The sequence below is a fragment of the Calidris pugnax genome, unplaced genomic scaffold, assembly GCF_001431845.1.
Source record: "Calidris pugnax isolate Ruff unplaced genomic scaffold, ASM143184v1 scaffold273, whole genome shotgun sequence".
NCBI classification, from domain to species: Eukaryota; Metazoa; Chordata; class Aves; order Charadriiformes; family Scolopacidae; genus Calidris; species Calidris pugnax.
This window is the reverse complement of record NW_015094508.1, coordinates 324,135-335,217: the sequence shown is the minus strand read 5'-3', so window position 1 is coordinate 335,217 and position 11,083 is coordinate 324,135. Positions and strand designations below refer to the sequence as shown.

General features: G+C 39.1%; 2 protein-coding genes across 6 annotated transcripts in view; one reads left to right on the top strand and one right to left on the bottom strand.

Moving 5' to 3' along the window:
• Positions 1–4,315, top strand: part of LOC106901819 (ribosome biogenesis protein NSA2 homolog) — a 6,355-nt gene extending 2,040 nt beyond the window's left edge. Inside the window, exons 2-6 of the mRNA XM_014964832.1 lie at positions 30–396; positions 1,471–1,621; positions 1,834–2,013; positions 3,175–3,367; positions 4,036–4,315. Coding sequence (XP_014820318.1) covers positions 30–396; positions 1,471–1,621; positions 1,834–2,013; positions 3,175–3,367; positions 4,036–4,103 — 959 coding nt within the window. The 3' untranslated portion in view covers positions 4,104–4,315. The remainder of the gene's footprint in view (positions 1–29; positions 397–1,470; positions 1,622–1,833; positions 2,014–3,174; positions 3,368–4,035) is intronic.
• A 1,867-nt stretch (positions 4,316–6,182) lies between these two features.
• The window catches only part of LOC106901933 (soluble lamin-associated protein of 75 kDa-like), a 38,511-nt gene continuing 33,610 nt past the window's right edge, over positions 6,183–11,083 (bottom strand). For all 5 annotated transcript variants that reach the window (XM_014965021.1, XM_014965019.1, XM_014965023.1 and 2 more), the window contains one exon: positions 6,183–10,759. In XM_014965021.1, the coding sequence (XP_014820507.1) occupies positions 10,217–10,759 (543 nt within the window). In that variant the 3' untranslated portion in view covers positions 6,183–10,216. The remainder of the gene's footprint in view (positions 10,760–11,083) is intronic.

Genomic DNA, 11,083 nt, shown 5'->3' with positions numbered 1-11,083 from the left:
AGAAGAGGGGAGCGGTGATGGCGGCTAAGCGGGCCCCGCGCTGAGGGCTCCGCCGGGCCGCGGCCTGCTGGCTTCCCCGCCGCGTGTCCCAGCGCTGCCAGGCCCGGCCCGGCCCGGCCCGGCCCGGCCCGGCCCGGCCTGGCCTGGTCCTCTATGCCTCGTCCGGGGACGCCCGCTCACCGGGCGCCGCCTTCTTCCTCCCTCACAGCCGCAGAACGAGTACATCGAGCTGCACCGCAAGCGGTATGGCTACCGCCTGGACTACCACGAGAAGAAGAGGAAGAAGGAGGGCCGGGAGGCCCACGAGCGGTCGCGGAAGGCCAAGAAGATGATCGGGCTGAAGGCCAAGCTATACCACAAGCAGCGGCACGCCGAGAAGATACAGATGAAGAAGACGTGAGTACCCGCCGCTTCTCGGGTGCTCTGCCGGTCATCCCGACGCTGGAGGGATGAGACGAGACGTTAACGCCGTTACAAAGAACCACTCACTGCTGGGGTCGTACTTTTAATTAGAGTTCAGGTGTTAGGAGAGAGTGGGTTTTGGCACAGCAAAGACTTTTACGAGTTGCACTCTTCTCAGTGGATGTTAACAAAACCTCCTAAAAGTATTCCCTAAGTTTTAATTAGCAATAGCAGTGATTAATGTAGTTCTTGCAAAAACATGAATGCATTTGATCAAGGCTTTTACACCAACTGCTGCATCAGTGTAGCAAGAGGCAGCAGGCGTTTTTTGAAATGCTGTTAGGAGAAAAAGTACAGTAACATACAGAGTGTTTGAGCAGATTGTGAGACTTGTTTTCTAGGATAAATTACAATATCAAGCATAGATAAACAACAGCAGTTTTTTGAAAGTTTTCTCTGATGTTCAGAAATCAAAAACAAAGTTTTAAACAATATTCTCTATTCTAATATCATTCCACCTTGTTGTTTTCCAAGTGTAGACAGTTATTTTCCTTTGCTACTTGTAGAACTATTTGGTTTATTAACTAGTTTGGGAGTCTTTCTCTCCCCCACCCCCGCCATGGCCTCAAAAATTAACAAAACACAAGCCCTTTTACACAGACACGTTTATATAAGCATTGCCATCAGATCTCAGAAGAGTAGCAGTATGTTATTTTTTGTTAGAGAGGAAGGCTGCTGTTTCTCAAAGTGATTGGCTGCTTGTTTTAGGTGATTCAGAAATTCCTGAATAAGATGGAGGTCTTCTGTTCTTGTCTTGACGGGAATTGACAAGCTTATATGCACTGTGCAATCCATATTAAGTGAGATTACTAGTTTACTTTGAAAACTATTTAGGATTATTTCTCAGACATAAATATGTACTTGTTTACAAAACAAAAAATGTTTACAAAAATTGTTTACTTGTTTACACAACAATAATTTTGAGCAGGCACACGCTAAGTTAAAGCATCTATCTAAAAATGAGCCTTTTTTTTTCCTACTCTTAATACTGTTTTTTTTTCCTTGCAGCATTAAAATGCATGAAAAGAGAAATACAAAGCAAAAGAATGATGAAAAAACACCTAAAGGAGCTGTACCAGCATACCTGCTGGACAGAGAGGGCCAGTCCCGGGCTAAGGTTCTTTCCAACATGATCAAGCAGAAAAGAAAAGAAAAAGCTGTAAGTAACTGTATTAAAATTCAGATACTTGCAATTACTTGTAAAAATGACCGATTTTCGTAACTTTAAATGCTAATTAAAATAAATAGTTATGAGTTGTGTAAAAAGTAGTTACTACTATACAAAAAGGGAAATTTAATTTTATGCTTTGTTTGTCCCCTTTCATTTAGCAATGCAGCATGTTAAGACTATTGACTTTTTTTTTTCCCCAGGGGAAATGGGAAGTTCCTGTGCCAAAGGTCCGCGCACAAGGAGAAACAGAAGTTTTAAAAGTGATTCGTACAGGGAAGAGAAAGAAGAAGGCCTGGAAGAGGATGGTTACAAAAGTTTGTTTTGTTGGAGATGGGTTTACTAGGAAGCCTCCTAAATACGAGCGATTCATTCGACCAATGGTAATGTTCTTCAGCCTTAAAGAATATTTGAGTAGTATTTCTTTTGGCTTACTGCTTTGAGTTCCTGTGGCGAGGAAACTTTCTTCTGTGATGATGTACTTGCTTACTACTGATGGAGAAGATTCCTATTAGTTTCCTTGCAGAAACCTAAACTTTGACTAGCCTGAGGGTGGGGAGATGCCCCTGCAGTCCCTGTGTGGAAATATCTCTGCTCTTACTCCTGTAAGACAGGCGGTGCCAGTAAGTTAAAGCTCAATTAGCAAAGTCAAATTGGCATGGGAAGGTCTTTAGCAAAGGCACTTTGAATAGCTTTTGAAGTTGGAGGCTTCTTTTTCAAGCTGCTATCGTTCTGTCAGATACAGAAGCCAACTCTCTTGCAGGACTCCAGAACTCCCTCCTCCTGACTTGTTAAGTAAGCTTGAAGCAGTCGTGACAGTGTGTGAAAGGGAAATGCTCTGCCTCCTGCCTGACCTTTCCTTACACCTCTGCAGGAACAGTGCCTGGGCTCTAGCAGCCTGGCAGTGCACAGGAGAAAAAATTAGATTCACCGAGACAATGTAGTTTTTCTACAAATACCCGTTCTCATTCCGTCACAGGAATCAACAGAACCACCATGCAGGCTGCCTGTTGGATCGTACCCCATTACTATTTCGATGGCCATAATCTTACACAGAAGCTTTGGGTAGATTTTTACTGATGCAGATAAGTTTATGATACTTAATAGTAAAGTACTCTTTAAAAAGCACAGGTTGCTAGATATAAAGTGCTATAGGAGATTGGTATTTAGTATTTTACGATGTGTGAAAGGTTTCACAAGAAAAAAGGAAAAATTTTGAGTCTTAAAAACCAGTTACCACGAACACCTCATTTCTTCATGGAACAGAAGCCATCTGAGGTAGCAAGTAGTATTCTTGTGCTACTATTAAGAATTGACACCCTGAAAATAAATATGGAAGGCTGTACCTAGTCATTAGTTGGGTTTTTAAACAAATTTGGCATTTTATAGTAGGCAGATAGCACTCTGTATTTTAGGTTGTTTTCATTCTTCCCAATCTGTCATAACATACACAGCTGAGGACACAACGCTGAAAGTGTTAAAGTAGATTAACCATGAGGTTTTAAAGCAAATACTAACTCATTCTAACTCTCCTTGTGCAACAGGGCTTGCGTTTCAAGAAGGCACACGTGACACATCCTGAACTTAAGGCTACTTTTTGCCTACCTATCCTTGGTGTAAAAAAGAACCCTTCTTCTCCTTTGTACACACAACTGGGTGTGATTACCAAGGGGACCGTCATTGAGGTGAATGTGAGCGAGCTTGGCCTTGTGACACAAGGGGGCAAAGTTATCTGGGGTAAGTAGTCAAACTAGCTGTACTGCAGAACTACTTTTAAAAGTTTTAAGTCTTCGTTGCCTGATGTATTGTTAAGACCACAGCACATAGTCAAAACTGATCCACTGTTAAATGTTAAGTTTGGGCTGTAGCAAAAGTAAATACCAGGCAACACTAAAAATGGTAACTTTAAGTTTTAATCCTAGGCTTTGTGTTCACTCTTTCAAAAATTAATTTAGATGAAGTTCAGAACAAAGACTCAACGTGCCCGTGTCTCACAGTAGGCAGTGCTACAATTCTGTAAAGACCTAGCCATGTGAACTATGAACAATTTTATTATGTTTTCTGTGGAAGTTCTGTGTAGAAGTATCTTCAGAGGATCAGGCTGACTTCTTTTAACAGAGGACTTGGACAACAGCAGAATCCTACGATTTATTTAGATTTTTTTAAACCTACCCAGAACTCTAAATGATTCGTTTATAAAAACCAGCCAGAGTAAAGTATTTTGAGAACCTAAGCTTGCAGCTCAGCAGAGGTAGACTTAGATTTCAAAATGCCTTTCAGTTTTAGAACAGGAATTCCTTACACTTTAGAGACTTGTGGATTGAACATGCAAACGTGGAAAAAATTAATTTATTATATGAAATACTCAAAGCTTTTGTAGACATTTAATTCCCTTTTCTCTTTAGGGAAATATGCACAAGTAACAAACAATCCAGAAAACGATGGCTGTATTAATGCAGTTCTACTTGTTTAAGTTGTCCTTGATACTAAGTGCTGGACACGGGCTCCTGCAAAATCAGTGCAGTTTCAACAAGTTTGCAAGATCTCTGGAATCTTCAACCATTCAAGAACATTGACCCTACAAGCTGGTGAGGAACTTAAAAATGCCAGAAACGACTGCTTGGTTTTTATATTTATTGCGTTTGCTCAGCTGAACGCTGTCCAAATAAAGTGATTCAATTTTCATGTTTTGTTTATGTGGTATGGATTTGATGAAAACCTTCATAGTATTTTTACAGCAGCAGTGTACTGGTACAGCACCAGTATTTCCTGGCTTAGATATATCATATAAATACTTAATTCAGCTCGCATTCCTAGTGACAGGAAATACAGCCACTGTCTCCCATGGTCGCCTACTATAATAGCTAAAGGTACAGAACATCCTAAGTTGTGTTCTGCTTCTGGGAAAGCAGAAGAGCTGGAAGAACACAGCTACAGTCTTACTGCAGACTGACATCAGAAATAAAACACTCAGTTTGCTCCTACAGAAGCATGGGCTTGAGAACACATTAGCAGTATAGTTCCACACAGGGCAGGGGGGAAAGTTAACTAGAAGGACAGGTATTCCCCCCCTCCCCCCATTACCTCACATCTTTCTCCCCTTTGCTTCTGTGACTGCATTAATGGAAAGAGTAAGGGCTGGAGAGTGTTCCACTGTAGTAGTTACAGGCAAGAGAACAGTTTTGGAAGTTTAAATTTATGAAGTTCTAGGGGGTTGAAGATGTGGATTTTGAAGACAGCGTCACAACCCTGATACTGCAACTACTTATAGCTACTTTGGTGATTTTTAAGAAACACTCAAGAAAAAGTAAACATCATAAACATCCAATGATCAATCTGTATTTATCTTGTATCTTCAAAATACAAGAAACAAAAGCTGCTTCTAAATGGGAAGCTTTCAGTGATGCTCTATGTAACTGCATCAGCAATCTTCCAGTCAAGAATTTGGTGGTAAACAGCACAATTTATCACTACAAATAAGCATACTCACTATCTTATATTCCTAAATGGTACTTCACTTCAAGCCAAGGAGCTTTTAACATGAATCTCAAGTCAAATGCTTACAAGCTTTCTCCAGTTTAAGAGGGCATTCTGTCCCCTTAACATCGTAAGGAGGAAACTATCAACAAAACTCTCAAAAGCCAGAATGTGAATAGATTTATGTTGGGGTTTTTTGCATTAGCAAAAGTTTAAGGCTAGAGGTTGTTACACATGCAATAAGCAGGTTGAGTAGCAGGTTAGAGAGTCACAGGGATTTAAGATTGCAAGGGAGCTTTTGAGACAATGCTTAAAGCACAGTCAACTACAGTAAGTGCTGAAGGGCCACATCCAATCAGGTTTTGATTATCTCTAAGGATGGAGACTCCACCACCTCATCCAGTGTTTGACAACTCTTACAGTTTAAAATGTTTTATGTTTAAATAGAATTTCCTATATTCCAGTTTGTGCACACCACCTCTTGTGTCACTGGGCACCACTGAGGAGAGTCTTGCTGTTTCCTTTGTACCCCTCCACTAGATCCTCCTAAGCTTTCTCTTCTCCAGGCTGAACAATTGCAGCTCTCATCCTCTTGTATGACAGCTGGTCCAAGCCTTTAATCATCTTCATGATCAGATAATGTTTCAGATCTGGAACTCTATAATCAGGAAGTCAAGCTAGCTGCTTTTGTACCAGCTTTCTAACTTCTCTTACACTATCTACACTAAGAAGCAGTACTTAAACTGTACCAAAGTCTTCTCCTTTTACAGATTATTTTGTCAGTTTAACACATTGCCCTAGTCCAGATTTAATATGTTACTATGATTTTTACTTCTTTGTGTAGTGACAAGTGATTTGAAACAAAGAGAGGGGCACAAGCCAGTATGTCATTTGCTTGGAGGGAGGGCATTTTGTCAAAACAGATAAGCGTCCACTTAAGTTCTTGTTGCTTTACCCTTTAGTGCACATTAACAAATAACATGGACAGAATACTGTTATTTTCTACAGCTGCTGTCTCAAGAACATTAATATGTTTTGCACTATAAATACATGACTGCTTGGCCGAGTAACAAAATTGTTCTACTTCAGACATTTTAATATACCACACTGTAGGGAGTGCATTACTGCATTTCTAGTTGGCTTGTCTGTAGCAAACTTTAATTTCTTAATTAATCATCTTTCAGCTTTTAAAGCTCCTTGGTAGCAGACCGATTGTAGGATGATGCTAGATCTAGGATCACTTTAAAACATGCCTCCTGTATAGCAGAAAGAACTCAAAGACTGAAAACCAAGAAAAAGAAAAACCTAATCACAAAATATAAGTTTAATTGCTACTTCAAACATTTCAAAAGCAGTGAAGACAGCACTACAAAAGGAAAAACTAACACTGTAGCAAGACTGCAGTACAATATTCTAGAACAGCAACACATCCTTCATAAGATTTATAAACAGGGTATCACTGGTTTAAAAAACATCTAACACATTTGTGAAAATAAATTTAGAAGTATATCCTCTTGGAAATTTTTTTTTTTTTTAGAATGGCCACTTAAAGCGGAGAAGCTGAAACTTATACCTATTTGTTGCTATGTTTAACTTAGTAGTGGTGATGACACTGTAAATGATCAATTTGATTACTGGTATCTACAAATGAAATGGTATTAAAAAAAGCAACAAACCAAGGTCAGACATTATTTCAAGTCAGTTGACAACACTTTTGAAGTAAGATGTATACATTTTTGTGTAAAGGACTATAAAACATGAGAACAGCAAACAAGAATTTTGCATGAAATGAAAGCAGACCAAAAGAGAATTGTGGGAGATGCAAAGCAAATCCTGTTAAAAGTTAACAAGCAGTACAAGAGAAACATTTGAACAAATGTTGGATTCAAATACAAAACCATTTACCATTTAAGTGCAAAGCTGAAGCCACAAATTAATATTCTTGAAACTCTATTCCTAGACTAAATAAAGCTCAAAAATAATACTGCTTGCTTTCACTGTACACATGTTCCACAGCATGTTGTAATAGCATTTGGTACAAACTTGTATGAAGTTGAGGTTTTAATCATTGGTTGCTGGTGCAATAAGATCTTAAAAATTCTTTAAGAGTTTGATGGTAATAAGACAGACAGTTAACAGACCAAAAAAAAAATTGTCCAAGCCTAGAAAACACTGATTTTCCCCAAGGTAAAACACTTCAGTCAATACAGCTGTCAGATATGTTCCCTTGCATTAATATAACAGAAGGTATAGACCATTAAACTACTGTTCCAATGGGACATCAGTACAGCAATAAAAACTATTACTTAAAGTCAGTATTTTGATTTTGCTACTCTGCATTTACTGCAAGATGACTCATGCCAAAGAAGTTGTTGCAGAAATAAACTGTGCCCTTTATTTCAAAGTACTGCTGCAATCACAGTTAAAACAATATCCAGTTCTCAGGACTGTACTAGTTAACCGAACTGCTGAATGCACCCCAACTGCCCACATTCTGTACTTCAGTCTGGCCATTGCTACTATCTCAGGTACTTCAGATTTACAGAGGTATCTACTCAAGAGTATACTTTGCGATGTGAATTTAAGTTCAGTATTTACAATTGATTCACGGAAATAAGATCAGAAATCTGGTTGTTCTCAATAGAAACCAAGACTGACATAATCTGATAATCTTCTTGTAATATTTATGCATTTAATATGCAAGCCTCTTAAAAGGAAAGATAGTAATTGCAATCGGTTCCAACTTAACCATGAAAAGTGAAAGCCAGATGAGTGACATTACCTTCACACAAACACTGTTTTCTGACCTCACAGGGAATACAAGCAATAAACATATGTATCAAAAAATCCCCCAGAAGTAATTGAAATAACTGGGACTCACTTTTCATAAGCAAAATAGTCGTTGACTTTTTGAAAGTGGATAAATTTGTATCAATTGAAGTATTCAGCAGATTAATCTTAATTAAAGCCTGCCCTAAAAATGCAAGATTAATCAGAATATACTGAAAACAACCACTTTTTATGCCACCAGCCCTCAGTTCCCAAATTCTTAGCAGTGCAACTGATGCGTTTTCTAGCCACTCTTTTCTTTTCTCACAATGAATCTTAGTAGTAAAAATGAAGCCATACAGTAGATAAAAGTTTTGTCTCATGTGCTTTATAGAAAATACTTGATTAGTTTTAGAAATGCTAAGGGTTCACTTGAATATGTTTACAAGAATTATGAAAGACCTTGTACATTTACCAGCCATAGGGTTCATAAGGAGTACCTATATGTATATTGATAGGAACTCATACCTATGTGCAATAGCTCAAAACTCCTACATTTAACTCAGTAATCCTGTGCACTGTGAATCTAAAGTTTAGGTGTTACACAATTCTTAACAACTGCTTTTCTTTTTTTCTTCTTTTCTCTATAAGCTGCTCTTAACAGATTAAAACAGAGCATAGTACTTCATCAGCTGAAAGAGATAGTACAAATGTTATCTTACACAGTTAAAATATCTTAGAAAGCACAGTTAAAGTGTATAAGCATAATATCGAAAACCAGATTCTCACATCAGCTTCACAGACGAATAAGAGTTCAGACATCATTGCAGCTATTCAAGTGAACCTTGTACTTGGAAATCCTGAACAGCAGTTTTGAGACACCATGGGAGACTAGTTCACTCATCTTGAAAAAAAGCATGTAACAGGACAAACAGTGCTGTGATTTCCTTGTCTTAGAACCATTGTTCTTTCTTATTCCTGAGTTTTCAACCCATTATGAGAGTAGCTTCATTTATTGAAAGAAAAACACAAACTGAGGAGTAACTTAATGTACATGTGACAAATAAAATATGATTTTCCAGGAGAACCACTGAAGGGAAACATGCATAAAAAGCCTGGTTTTCTGTTTGCATACAACAAAGGTTGGTTGCTGCATTTTAAGAAAAGCTACAAACTGGGAAGTTATCATCCCAGGAACTGCACCCAAGTTAGAAAAAGTGGGAATCAGAAGTATTTGCAAGCAATCCCCTGCTAACTCCTAAAGGCATAAAAGTTTGGCAAACAAGCATTTGCTGAAACACCCACTAATATTCACACTAATGAATGTCACAACCACCTGAAATGCCAGCACTCAAATGAGTCACACACCTGGCAGCCACAATGTTTTAATAGTTACCCCACAGAACCAGCCAAGGATTTGGAACACACAAAGCACCACTTCCATTCAGACCAAAATGACATCCAAAGTTGTCATATCTATTTTCTGGAACAGAACAAGTAATCAGGTATCCACTCAACACATGCAAGTAGTCAGCAAGGCAGTTCAAACAGTTCTGTATAGGTACTGGAGCGTACACTTCATACACTCTGGAAAAAAGACAAAACAGGCTTATCGAGATGCTCGCTTTGGAAGCTACAAACAGTTTACTGTAGAGGCATCTCTTGATCTCCCGTGAAGAACTTCATTGCAGAGTGCACTACGGAGACGCTGAGCTGACCATGCTTCTACTGACTCATCTGTTTCAAGCGACTCTTATGAAAAGACCGATGCTGCTCATGTTGTTTTGATCTACTGAGTTACACCTTCTTGTGTATTTTGAGACCTAGAATTACAGAATCTTACATTCTTTTAATCTCACCCGGGAAAAAATATATGGGGAGGGAACAAGAAGCAAGCAAGGATTTTTCTTGTTCTGCTTCTCTCTACAGTAGAGAACACAAGGGTAGTTAAAAAGTGCTAAGAGTGGTATCTGGCCTCATGGAAGCCTTATGGGAATTTCGGGGACCTTGATAAGGCCAGGATTTCAGGCTGCATTTTTCTTCCACAACTGCCACCTCAAATATGCAAACTGTTGGCTTTGCTAGCACAACTGTGTTTATTCAGCAGGTATGGTTTATAAAAGGAGGAGACTGGCTGTTTACTTTCATACTCTGATGAAGCTCAATGTCTAGTGGTTAAAAATTCAAGAAGGCTTGAGGAAAGGTGAATCTCAAGAGGGAGTCCAACCCAAAATTTTAAGCATGTGTCCTGTGTCCTATATGGTTAAGTTACACCCCAGTGTTTTACACAAGATAATAACTTTCTTATAAATAGATGAATTATCAATCAATATTTCATTTTTAAGCTGGCTTTCCTTTTTTCTTGGGTGGGCCTTTGTAGCCTTTGGCCTTTCTTCGCAAGTTTCTCCGATCTACGATGGGTACCTCAATTTCTGCTTCCTCAGAGCTGCTGTCAGCAGCCCGCTCCGCAGTTGTCTGTGTGTACTGATCCATCTGCTCAACAGACTCTTCTGAGTGCTCTTCCAACTGGCTTTTCTGTCCTTCCGGTCCCAAAGGCTGCTGAAAAGAAACACCCTCAAATTCAACCACTATCAAAGAGCTCTGATTCAAGGCAACGGGGGGCTCCTGTGAGTTTTGCCCTGCTTCCTCATTTTGATCTTCCAATGAGGAAGCCGTTTTGGGGGATACGTTTTCAGAAACAGATTCTTCTGCTGCTTCATTTACCACAGAGTTGGGCAGGCCATTGTCAGAGGGCTCTTCCTTTGATGCTGGAGGTGGTGCATTTTCAATTACAGACTTTTCAGATTCTTGCTCTTCTTCAGTGCTCTCCTCTACAAATGTACTTTCTTCGGTCAGCTCTTCTGAATCATTTGCATTTATAACCTGCAGGGGGAGGGAAAAGGTACCAAAAAAACCAAAGGGACACTTAATTGAAGATACAAGAGGCTGAACAACTACTGCCCCAAGCTAACAACCTTGGAGAATATTATGGCATTCAGGAATTTTTAGTACTACATGTACAGTCAAACCAGTCTTTTTTGCACAAGACTATTTTGTGAACTGCACTTGATACCTAGAGTTGCTCTCCTATTTTCAAATTCAAGTTATTGAAAGGATTATTCAGGTACAGGAAAAACATTCTGGAATTAATCCCACAGGGAAAAGAAAAGTTTTTATTTTAGATATATACAATTACCACTTTGCTAG